This window comes from Oryx dammah, unplaced genomic scaffold, assembly GCF_014754425.2.
Source record: "Oryx dammah isolate SB20612 unplaced genomic scaffold, SCBI_Odam_1.1 HiC_scaffold_13, whole genome shotgun sequence".
NCBI classification, from domain to species: domain Eukaryota; kingdom Metazoa; phylum Chordata; class Mammalia; order Artiodactyla; family Bovidae; genus Oryx; species Oryx dammah.
The window spans coordinates 14,982,384-14,995,239 of record NW_024070197.1 but is presented as its reverse complement, the minus strand read 5'-3'; the positions used below and the strand labels follow the sequence as shown (position 1 = coordinate 14,995,239).

At 46.1% G+C, this 12,856-nt stretch overlaps 1 protein-coding gene across 1 annotated transcript; it reads right to left on the bottom strand.

The window, feature by feature from the left end:
- Positions 1–124: 124 nt before the first annotated feature.
- LOC120873273 (cytochrome P450 2B11-like) lies at positions 125–12,017 on the bottom strand. Its single transcript, XM_040254086.1, is given in 8 exon segments — positions 125–174; positions 2,326–2,498; positions 8,478–8,566; positions 8,717–8,900; positions 10,468–10,613; positions 10,953–11,009; positions 11,011–11,151; positions 11,943–12,017. Coding segments are annotated over 8 exon segments (915 nt in total).
- Positions 12,018–12,856: the final 839 nt, after the last annotated feature.

Genomic DNA, 12,856 nt, shown 5'->3' with positions numbered 1-12,856 from the left:
AAGGTGGTGGGAGGGGGTGTCAGCTCCAGGAACGTGTGGAGGCTGGGTACAGGGTGGTGGCACCACAAGGACAGCTCTCAGACGGTTTTATGGGTTTGTGGCATTGCATCATGAGGGATGGAGGTTAGCTGGCCAGCAGAAGTGGGGTGTCCTGTGCCCGCTGAGGATGGGTATCTGTGAAGAGTGAGGTGTGGAGGAGGAGCTGGGGTCTGATGGGAGACCTAACTCCGTGTGGTCTGGGTTTGGAGGGTTGTATTTTTTTAATATATGATTTTATTTATTTATTTATTTTTGGCTGTGCTGCATCCGTTGCTGCACTTCTTTTCTCTAGTTGCAGCGAGCAGGGGCAAGCGTTGAGGGGCGGAGGTGGCAGTGCAGGGGTCTTCTCACAGCGGTGTCCTCTTTTGTTGGGGGGCTTGGGGTCGAGGCATGCAGGCTTCATTAGCAGCGATACGTGGGTTCAGTAGTCGCAGCTCCTGGGTTCTAGAACACAGTCTCAATAGCGGTGGTGCACAGGCTTATTGCTCCACCAAGGAGATTGTGGGATCTCCTTGGACCAGGGATCAAACCCACGTCTCCTGCATTGGGAGGCAGATTCTTTTACCACTGAGGGACCAGGGAAGCCCCAATGGGTTTCTTGACTCATTCATTTTTTTCCCCACGGAAAATTTTGTTTTACTTTACCTTATGTTATTTTGCCACACATCATGGCATGTGGAATTTTCCCCAGCCAGGAGTGTAACCCAGTCCCCTAGAGTGGAAGCATAGAATCTTAGCCACTGGATCACCATGGAAGCCCACTCAGCAAACATTTTAGATGCCTGTCATCTGTTACACACTTCTCTAGGTCCTGAGAGTAGAGTGATGACCAAGACAACAGGTTTTCCCTCAAGGAACAGGCATGGAGGTGTGAAAGAGAATTCTCACTTTTTCAAGGCTCTTTAGTGACCTGACAATAAACGGTTCACAACTAAGCTGGCAGGGATCATCATCTGCCCCAGAGATGTCAGGCTTCAGATTATTTGGGTGGCAGGGCATTAGGAGGGAAATATAGGCAAGGAGGTCAAACCAGTCCATCCTAAAAGAAATCAGTCCTCAATATTCATTGGAAGGACTGATGCTGAAGCTAAAGCTCCAATACTCTGGCCACCTGATGCAAAGAACTAACTCATTGGAAAAGACCCTGATGATAAGAAAGATTGAAGGCAGGAGAAGGGGACAATAGAGGATGAGATGGTTCGATGGCATCACCGACTCAATGTATATGAGTTTGAGTAAGCTCCAGGAGTTGATGATGGACAGGGAAGCTTGGCATGCTGCAGTCCATGGGGCCACAAAGAGTCAGACACGACTGAGCGACTGAACTGAACTGACAGGGACTCAAGATCCCTATATAGAGCTACACAGCTCAGGGGGCATGGACTGATGGGGCCTTCATGGATGGAAGGAGGTGGGAGAGGCAGGAAGATGAATAAGTGGGGGGTCCACTCTGTGTACACCTATGGTCTACAGTGTCAATGTACCGCAAAAACACCACACTAAGTGAAAGAAGCCAGACATAAAAGACCACACATTTTATGATCTACTTATATGAAATGTGCAAAATAGCAAATCCATGGAGATAGCAAGCATTTGGTGCTGTCAAGGGCTGAGCGCAAGGGCAAATGGGGATTGACTACTAATGGGTACTGGGTCTTCTTCTGGGTGATGAAAATGTTTGGAACTAGATAGGGCTGGTGATGGCCAGGATTGTGAATGAACTAAATGCCACCTCATTATACACTTTAAACTGGTTTGTTACCAGATGTAAACTTCATCTTCATTTTAAACTCTATCTTGGGGACAGAAAGGAGTTGTGTAAAGAGTTTGAGTTCAAGAGCCAGGGACTCAGAGTGTGAATCTCGCTTCTCCACTCACTAGTCAGGTGACCTTGGACCAAGCTGGCCATTGCATAGCCTCTGTTTACTCATCTGTATGATGGGCATGATCACTTTACCCACTGCATGCAGCTACTGAAAGTGAACTCATGGATGTACAGATCATGGAGCCCAAGGAGTTGAGAAAGGGAGGCTGTGGCTATTCTCAAGAGGGGAGAAGTCACTCAGGGTGAGCTGTAGCCTTGGAGACAGAAGTGCAGAGAGATCCTGAGCCAAGTTGCAGAAAGACAGAAGGAGGTGAGATGTAGATGGGATTTCACCATGGAGGTGTCATCCATGGAGGGGAGGGATGCTGAATCACAGCACAGAGGCAGGAAGACAGGGAGAGAGTCCAGCAGCCACTCTCTGCAGAGGTGGGAACACACATGACCCTGGTATCCTTGATCACCTTCCTTCCTTTGATGCTGCAGGAACTGGATCTTGTAGACTGGGGACACTCTGCCCACTCCACTCTCCTGGGGAGTCTGGTCAGTGTCCTCAGAGGTCATGGGACTGGCCACAGAGAAGTTCTGGAGGGTGATGGTGAAGAAGAGGAATAAGTCTGTGCAAGCAATGCCTTCACTAGCACAGAACAGAAGTTCACAATGTGGGCACAGGATGCATGCACATTCTTTGCCCTGTCACACCCCAAAGCCCAGACATCTCTGTCCATTGCCATATATTTGTATGGGACTAGCCTTTAACTTCCAGTTACAGTAGACTGGTAGCTGCTACTGCTGCTAAGTTGCTTCAGTCATGTCCAACTCTGTGCGACCCCACAGACAGCAGCCCACCAGGCTCCCCTATCCCTGGGATTCTCCAGGCAAGAACACTGGAGTGGGTTGCCATTTTCTTCTCCAATGCATGAAAGTGAAAAGTGAAAGTGAAGTTGCTCAGTCATGTCTGACTCTTAGCGACCCCATGGACTGCAGCCTACCAGGCTCCTCCATCCATGGGATTTTCCAGGCAAGAGTACTGGAGTAGGGTGCCATTGCTTTCTCCGAGACTGGTAGAGGACTCCCAAATCCTTTGAAAGCAGTTGCAAGTCATTGGGTGATATACCTTGCTCATTTTTCCAGGACAGAGTTTGTAGCTTCTGTTCAATTTCCAAAGAGTTCTGTGGCCCCACAGAATATAACAAGATATTGCTGCTTGTGTGTGTGTGTGTGTGTGTGTGTGTGTGTGCCTGTGCATGCACACGCATCTGCCTGCACATAGGTGTGTGTGCACGTTCTCTGTCAACTCTTCACAACTCCATGGACTGTAGCCCACTAAGCTCCTCTCTCCATGGGATTTTCCAGGCATGAATACCATTTCATTTCCAGGCATGAATATCATTAGAAAGTGGCAGGTTGCTGCCTGACTTCAGACTATACTACAAAGCTACAGTCATCAAGACAGTATGGCACTGGCACAAAGACAGAAATATAGATCAATGGAACAAAATAGAAAGCCCAGAGATAAATCCACACACCTAAGGACACCTTATCTTTGACAAAGGAGGCAAGAATATACAATGGAGAAAAGACAATCTCTTTAACAAGTGGTGCTGGGAAAACTGGTCAACCACTTGTAAAAGAATGAAACTAGAACACTTTCTAACACCATATACAAAAATAAATGTCTGGAAATGTTTAACAGGAGGATTCCTCGTGCTGTTTCTCACAAGTCCTTTGTTTCTTTTTAAGTGGAACAGCATGCTGCTCCCAGGAACGGGGGTCATTGTGTGAGACAGGCTTGAATCTCCTTTAGTAAACATTCTCTTTATGACAAAACTGCTTAGTCTTGATCCCTTTTCTTGAGATATGAATTGTCTCCTGACCTTGTGACCATCATCATCCCTTGTTCCCTTGGTAACAGTTACTGTACGTTTGGTTTTCTGATCTTTATCATTGACGAAAGAAACTTCTTGTACCACAGCCTTTATATACTCATAGAGAAATCATTAAAGCACCTTTGCTCCATCAGAGCTTGGGTCCCTGTGTCTTTCTTTCTTTCTCTCTCTCTCTGACTCTCTTTGACTGATTCCTTAGAATGCAGAGACCTGTCTTGCTCACTCTCCTGCCCAGGCTTCTAAGACTCTCTTGAAAAGGCGCCCTGTGCCTTCACCACCCCACCCTCGGGAGGGTGCCCGGTGCCTTCATGAGAGATGCAAGTCTTGTGTCAAGGACTTTATTGGTTTTCTGTGTAAACCAGGGAGTCTCAGCCTCTTTCTCTCTTTCACTCTCTTATCATCGCCTCTGGACCACCAGGTCCTGGTCCATTAAAAGGACCCCAACAAATAAACTCATAATGGATTAAAGATCTAAATGGTAAGACCAGAAACCATAAAACTCCTAGAGGAAAACATAGGCAAAACACTCTCTGACATAAATCACTGCAGGGTCCTCTATGCCCCACCTCCCAGAGTAATGGAAATAAAAGCAAAAATAAACAAATGGGACCTAATTAAACTTAAAAGCTTTTGCACAACGAAGGAAACTATAAGCAAGGTGAAAAGACAGCCTTCAGAATGGGAGAAAATAATAGCAAACAAAGCAACTGACAAAGAATTAATCTCAAAAATATACAAGCAGCTCGTGCAGCTCAATTCCACAAAAATAAACAACCTGATCAAAAAATGGGCCAAAGAACTAAACAGATAATTCTCCAAAGAAGACATACAGATGGCTAACAAGCTCATGAAAAGATGCTCAACATTACTCATTATCAGAGAAATGCAAATTAAAATCACAATGAGGTACTATCTCACACCCGTCAGAATGGCTGCTATCCAAAAATCTACAAACAATAAATTCTGGAGAGGGTGTGGAGAAAAGGGAACCTTCTCACACTGTTGGTGGGAATGCAAACTAGTACAGCCACTATGGAGAACAGTGTGGAGGTTCCTTAAAAAACTGGAAATAGAACTGCCATATTACCCAGCAACCCACTGCTGGGCATACACACCAAGGAAACCAGAATTGAAAAAGACAAGTGTACCCCAGTGTTCATTGCAGCACTGTTTATAATAGCCAGGACATGGAAGCAACCTAGATGTCCATTGGCAGATGAATGGATAAGAAAGCTGTGGTACATATACACAATGGAATATTACTCGGCTATTAAAAAGAGTGCATTTGAATCAGTTCTAATGAGGTAGATGAAACTGGAGCCTATTATACAGAGTGAGGTAAGTCAGAAAGAAAAACACCAACACAGTGTATTAATGCACATGTATGGAATTTAGAAAGATGGTAACGATGACCTTATATGTGAGACAACAAAAGAGACACAGATGTAAAGAACAGACTTTTGGATTCTGTTGGAGAAGGTGAGGGTGAGATGATTTGAGAGAATAACATTGAAACATCTATATTACCATATGTGAAACAGATCGCCAGTCCAGGTTCAATGCATGAGACAGGGTGCTCAGGGCTGGTGCACTGGGATGACCCTAAGGGATAGGATGGGGAGGGAGGTGGGAGGGAGGTTCAGGAAGGGGAACATAGGTACACCCATGGCTGATTCGTGTTAATGTATGGCAAAAACCACTACAATATTGTGAAGTAATTAGCCTCCATAAAATAAATTAATTTTTTTAAAAAAGAAAATGGCAGGTTGCATTTTCTACTCCAGGGGATCTTCCCAACCCAGGGATAAACCTGCATCCCTTGCATCTCCTGCATTTGCAGGCTGATTCTTTGCCACTGTGCCACCTGGGAAGCCTCCACATACAGGCAGGTGCGTATTTCTGACTTGACATTTTTGATGCCTGTCAAGCCTAAAGTGCGAAGAACAGCACCTATCTTGCAGGGCTATTATGAAGGTAAAGAAGTTAGTGCTTGTCAAAATTTTTCGAGTAACACTTAATCCACGTCTTCTAGGCACATTTACAGGTTAGGATACAAAGCTTATGAATATTCAGAACGGAGCTCCCAGCTGATTCATCTCCAGTAACTGGTTCTGCAACCAGGCTCTCCCAAAACAGCCTGACTTCTGCTTCCTCCCAGTCGGTCCTCCCCATCCCCGGGGCTTTGCAACTTGACACCCTTTGGCTCTTTCTCTCTGCCCATGGCCATCTCCTCAGTATTTTTATATGGCTATACTTCCTGCCAGGCACTGTTCCTCTGTTTGTCTTCTCTTTTTCTCTTCCTTGTTCCTCTTCCTTGTCCTCAAGAATCTTGTTTAGCTCCCTTTGTCTGTCTGTGCAGGTCTGATTCTCTCTGCAGTGCTCTCTCATTTTTCAGTATTCCTGTGTAGTTCCCTCTTCTCTCCTTCAGTGTTTCTTCATTGCTCCTTATATCACTTTCTCTTTTCCTCTCTCTGTCTTACTGTTTCTCTACCTTTTATCCCTCTTCCACCTTCCACCTTGGGCTTCCCTTGCAGCTCAGCTGGTAAAGAATCTGCCTGCAATGCAGGAGACCTGGGTTCAATCCCTCAGCTGGAAAGATCCCCTGGAGAAGGGAAAGGCTACCCACTCCAATATTCTGGCCTGGAGAATTCCATGGACTGGTCACAAAGAGTTAGAGATGACTGAGCGACTTTCACTTTGCTTCACTTCACCCTCCACCTTCTTCTATTATCTCACATTCACTCTCTTTCTGCCATCATCTCTCCTGTCTTTCTCTGTGTTCCTCACCCCTTTGTCCTTATCTGTCTGTGTCTGTTTATTTGCCACATCTCTGTCACTCTCTAAACTTCAGAAAGGACTCATGGATGGAGAAATTGGCCCTCAGCTCCCCCACCCCACGTGTCGCCTGACTGTCATGAAGATGAAATGAGGGAAGAGGCCATTGCATTGCAAGAAGCTAGGAGTCCCAGGTCACTGAAGTCACCTGTGCGATTCAAGATTAGGGACATGATGCTGGGGTCTACCTTTCTCCCCAAGAAGAAGGACTCTGGGCATTGGAATTTTCTCTGGATGGGGTCAAAGAGTGGAGAATGGGGAGAGAGAGAAGCCAGAGCAGGTCAAGATCCTCCCGACTTCCCCCCACAATCCCCACCCCCCACCTCCAGCCCCTCCCTGGCAGGCAGGACACATCCAGACTCCTCCCTGTGTCAAGGCCCCACCCAGCTGAGCTCTTCACTGCTATCTTCTGGAGAAGGAAATGACAACCCACTCCAGTATTCTTGCCTGGAAAATTTCATGGACGGCTGGAGAAGACTGGTAGCCTATAGTCCATGGGGTCGCAAAGAGTCGGACATGACTTCTGTAACCGGGTCTTCCAGAGTTCTACTTTCTAAGATGAGCCGTGCCATGTCCACCTGCAGGCTCTGCCCTTGCTTCTCCCTCTAAAGGAACACGCCTTCCAGTGGCTGGCTGGTACTCCCCCATGATATCATAGCTTAGAAGCCCCTGCTTCAGGTAACCTTTTCCTCACCGACCGACCAGGGGGAGTCAGTACTTCCTATTTTATGTTCCCAAAGCCAGCTGTAGAGCACTTATCATAATTATGATTAATTATCTGAAAAAGAGTTGCCCTTGGGCTTTCCTAGTGGCTCACTGGTAAAGAATCTGCCTGCCAGCACGGGAGACATGGGTTCGATCCTTGATCTGGGACAACCCCGCATGCCTCAGAGCAACGACGCCTATGCACCACAGCTGCTGAGCTGGTGCTCTAGGGCCCAGGAGCCACAGCTACTGAGCCCACCGGGCTGCAACTGCTGAAGCCCATGCACTTTAGAGCCCATGGTCTGCAACAAGAGAAGCCACCACGATGAGAAACTCAAGTACTGCAGCTACCCCCTGCTCGCTGCAACTGGAGAAAAGCCTGGCCATCAACAGAAGACCCAGCATGGCCAAAGAAAGAAAGAAAGAAAATTATTATTAAAAAAATGAGAAGTTAAAAAAAAAAAAAGTTGCCCTCTGAGCACGTACTTTAGCCAAGCAGTTTTAAGCATATTGCAAGCAGTCATTTAATTATGTTATTTTGTGGCCATGACTTATGCTCATCTTCCCTACTGGACTGTAAATTTCCTGAGGCAAAAACTGTGTTTCTATGTGACTTATCTGCTGCACTACCCTCAAACCCCAATAAAATATTTGGGATCAGCATAGTGCTCAACAGATATTTGATACCAATGTGTGTGGAGCTTCCCAGGTGGCTCAGTGATAAAGAATGTGCCTGCCCAATGCAGAAGAAACGCAGGTTCGATCCTTGTGTCTGGAAGATACCCTGGAGGAGAAAATGGCAACCCACCAATCAAGAGGTTAAAAATAATTGCCCAAGGTCTATCTTCCCAAGATGTGCCTTTGGATGTGATCTCACTTCTCCAGCCCCCTCTAGGCTTGTAGTGAAGATGAGATGGGTGAATACAGGTAAAGCAACTGGTGTAAGCTAACTGCCCCATGAACTAAGACCTCTGTTTGTCTCAAGGAGACCATGGCACCTGTAATCTGGAATGCAGGTCCAGCCTACTTTTATTGGCATCCTGAATGTGGTCAGGGGGGACCCCGTTGGCGGTTAAGACTCTACACTTCCAATGCAGGGGGCGCCAGTTCAATCCCTAGTCAGGGAGCCAAGATCCCTTATGCCCCACAGAGTGGCCCAAAAATTTAAGAAACAAACACAAGCAAACAGAAAGTGGTCAGGATTGAAGGCATCTGGTTTTTCAAAGTAACCCGGATCATGGAGAGCAGAGCTCAGGATGGGATAGACTGCTGTGCCCTGAAGGGAGTGTCACAAGATTAAAAGATACTTCCATTCCCTCTCCAACCCACCCCCAGACATAATGAAACAAGAGTGAGTGATCCACCAAAAGAGTTGTTGTAGGAGGCTCACACAAAGGAGATATGGGAGCCCAGTGAGGTGCTGTACATTCGGGAGGACGTACCCTCGGAAATGAGCGTTTTTAGTGACCATGTGGGACACACAAATGGGGAGGAGGTCCGCAGATCTCTGAATCTCATGGATGACTGCGTCCGTGTGTGGCATTTGGGCTCTGCCATCCGGGGCTGGAGGGCGATATGAACCAATCACCTGGTCAATCTCCTTGTGGATTCTCTCTGCACAGAAGCATGGGACCAGTGAACCTTGTTTATAGAGACATTTCTCCAGGAACACTGCTTTCTATGTTGGAACACAGTTCAAAGTTCTGTGAACATTGGCCCATTCATTTCCAGGCCAACGACACCAGAAAAGCCTATAGATGGTTAGATCATTGACACCCCTCTGAGTAACGAGCTTGTGGCAGGAGGTGAAGTGGGAAAACTATAAGATTTCTCACCCGTTGGTATCTAATGAATGTTATGGATACTCTCCCAACACGCACAGGCAAGCAGGCACACACATGTGCAGCCAAGTTTTGCTCAGAATTTCAGACTGAGAACTCAAGGTATGAACCTGTTGAAACTCCTCCTCTAAGAAGAACTAATATTTATTGTGTGTGTATTATAGATGTGCCAATGTGCTAGGTCCTCAGGAATATAATAATAAAACAGATCAGTGAATTAACCCACAAACAACTGGAAAAATAAACGAATACATCAATCAGTCAAGCAGTGGGTCAATTCATAAATGGAAAGACTGATGAATAGAAGAATGTTAATGAATGGATATATTATTTCCTTACCAAAGATCAATTAATTAGTCATTTATTAATTAATGATCCATAGACAAATAAATAAATGAACATGATTAACCAGTAAACCACATGAATGGTGGATGGTTAAATTTATGGAAGAATAAAGTGAATGAATTGTTTTAGAGGAATAAGTGGGTGGTTAGATGGATTGAATAATAGATATATAAACAAAGGGTGAATAAAGGAGTCAATTACTAAGTACATAAATCAAAAGATAGATTGGATGAAGGATGAATTGAAAAACTGGATGATGGAAGGATTAAGGTATGTTACCTAGTTTTAGAAAACTATGTGGATGAATGAATGAATAAAGGGACCAATGAATCAATGACAATTCATTCAGTGAATAATTATTTTAAAAGGTCAACAGAGGAATCAATTTATCTGAATAAAGAATGGAAGTTCATGTCCTTAGATGAATCATAGATGAAAGAATCTGATGTTGAATTAGTTTAATTGATGAATGAAAGAATAGACAGATGGATAAATGGATGGGTCCATCCTTAAGTGATGGAGGAAAAGACATTGACAGCTTCTCTCTCTTTTTAGCCTTGCTGTTCTGCTTCCAGGATCTTAGTTCCTCTGCCAGGGATTGAACCTGGGGCCAAGACAGTGAAAGCACTGAGTCCTAACCACTGGACCACCAAGGAACTCCCCACATTGGCAGATTCTTCATTCATCCATCCACCAACTACGCTGGCTTAGTTTTGGAGTCATTCAGAACCTACAGTGCTCCAGGACTTCCCTGGTGGTCCAGTAGTTAAGCCTTTGAGCTTCCAATGCAGGGGGCATGGGTTTAATCCCTGGTGGGGAAAATATGATTCTCTTGCTATAGGGTACGGCCAAAGAGGGAAAGAAACGCTACAGTGCTCCTGGTATAAGAGGGGAACACTGCCTTTCTGGTTCACAGAAGACCACTAGACCCATTTCTGCAGCCCCCAGAGGGGTCAGAACGCCCCCCCCCAAGTGGCTGCCCCCCGTCCACCCACCTGCAATGTGGAGGTATATGAGTATGAACAGGAATCCATAGCGGAGTGTGGTGCTGCTGGTCTCAGGGCCAGGGAAGAGGAGCGACAGAGCAGTGACGATGAGGTTGCACTCGTGGCACTTGCTGTTGGGGTTGGACTTCTCCTGGGTCCAGAAGCGCAAGGTTCACGTCAGGAGAGACTGGGGCTCTGCGCACATACATGTCTCTGGGTTCCGCCACCTCTTTCGGGGTCTCATGTCGTCTGGCCCTTTTTCCTTTCCTCTGTGCTCAACCATCTCTCTCCCACCTCAGCCTTGCTTGGTTTCAACCCGTCTCTCCATCTCTTTGGTGTATTTGTCCCCTTTCCTCTCCCGGCTTCTTTCTGCCTCTGTAGCTCTTTTCACCAGTTGCTAATGTTTTTCCCCTTCAGAATCTCCCCTCACCCGATTCTTCTACTCCTTTCTCCTCCCCTCTCGCCCCCCATTTCCTCTCCGGAATCCCACTGTATCCAAGCAGAGCAGGTAGGAGTCGATGAAGTCTGGGAGGAGTAGGGTGGAAGTAGCGGGGCACATTGGGGTCCAGGGTTTCACGGGTCTTTTCCACACTGTGGTTGATGAAGGCGTTGACTTCCTGCAGGTTTTTGTAGACTTGCCTGTGAGTGCCAGGAAGGTACTCCAAGAAGCCAGAGTAGAGCTTGCACCACTGCGAGAGAGAAGGGGCCATGAGGTCCTCCTGGGGCTGAGCTAGCAGGTCACAGGGAGGGCGGCCCTCCTGGCCCCCAGAACCTTCACAAGAGATCTCTGGCTCCCTCTGGCTCCCTCTCCATCTCTCTGTCTCTGTCTCCGTCTCTCTCTGTCTGTGTTTCCCTCTGTGTCTCGGTGTCTCTGAGTCCCTCACCCACTGCTTCTGTGTCTCCTTTGATCTCTTATTCTCACATTTTTCTCTCTCTGCATCTTTCCCTCCTCCTCATGTCTTTTTGTTGGTCTCGACCCTGCCTCTCTTCCTCTCCTTTCCACCTCTCCTCATCTCCCTGTGTCTCCTTCTCATCCACCCTCTGCCCTGCCCCTCTCTCTGTCTCTTTCCACCTCTCGCATCTTCTTTGCTTTGTCAAATGTTGATAACGTAATGGTTACACAGGATAAATTTGCTGACTACTTAAGATGATTTATGTATTTAAATTTTTTGTATGTATTTATGTATTTATTATGTATTATTTATTTATTTATTATGTATTATGTATTATTTATTATTATTTATTTATTATGTATTTATGTATTATCTCTGTGTTTGGCTTACAGAGAAATATAATACCTAACTTGTCAACAATTGCAAAAAAAATGCAAAATTATATAAAGTCTGAGGTAAAATTCCTCCTTCACCTGTCCTTCTAGAGATAACCATGGTTAACTGTTTGGCAGATCTCGTTCCAGACTTTTGACTCCCTGTGAGAGGAGAAAAATGAAACCATGTGTTGGCCTTGTGCAAATACTCACCTGAACGTCCGTCCAGCTTTTCCGGATCTGACTCTCCGCTAGGAGGTCACGGGAATTTGTATTTGCAACATTCATTCATGTGACTCTGACCCGCACTCCCAGTTGAGAACAACAGCCAGTCAGACTTTTCTTAAGTTTACCTTTTAGCTTAATGTACCATAGAGGTATTTCCAGGTTAGTTGAGAAAGAGAAGCTTTATTACTCTGTTTTATTTTTATTATTTCTTTATTTATTTCTGGTGGTGCTGGGTCTTCCATGCTGTGCGCCAACTTTTCTCTAGTTGCGGGAAGTTGGGGCTACTCTCTGGTTGCGGTGCTCAGGCTTCTCATTGTGGTGGCTTCTCTTGCTGTGCAGCACGGGTTCCAGGAACTTGGCTTCAGTAGTTGCTTGTGGCACACCGCCTTCGTTGCCCTAAGACATATGAATCTTCCCAGAACAGGGATTGAACCCATGTCTCCTGCATTGGCAGGTGGATTCTAAACCAAGGGACCACCAGGGAAGTCCCTATTATTTTGCCTTAAAAGAGGAGCATGTTGCTTTATAATCTGGGAGAAAATTTTGTGTGGGATGTTAGTTCCTTGACCATGGATTGAACCTGCACCCTGCACTGGAAGCACAGAGTCTTAACCACTGGACCACCAGGGAAGTCCTCAGGAGAATTTTTTTTTTAAGACATCAGTTCAGTTCAGTTCAGTCACTCAGTCATGTCCGACTCTTTGCGACCCCATGAATCGCAGCACGCCAGGCCTCCCTGTCCATCACCAACTCCCGGAGTTCACCCAAACTCACGTCCATTGAGTTGGTGATGCCATCCAACCATCTCATCCTCTGTTGTCCCCTTCTCCTCCTGCCCCCAATCCCTCCCAGCATCAAAGTCTTTTCCAATGAGTCAACTCTTCTCAGGAGGTAGCCAA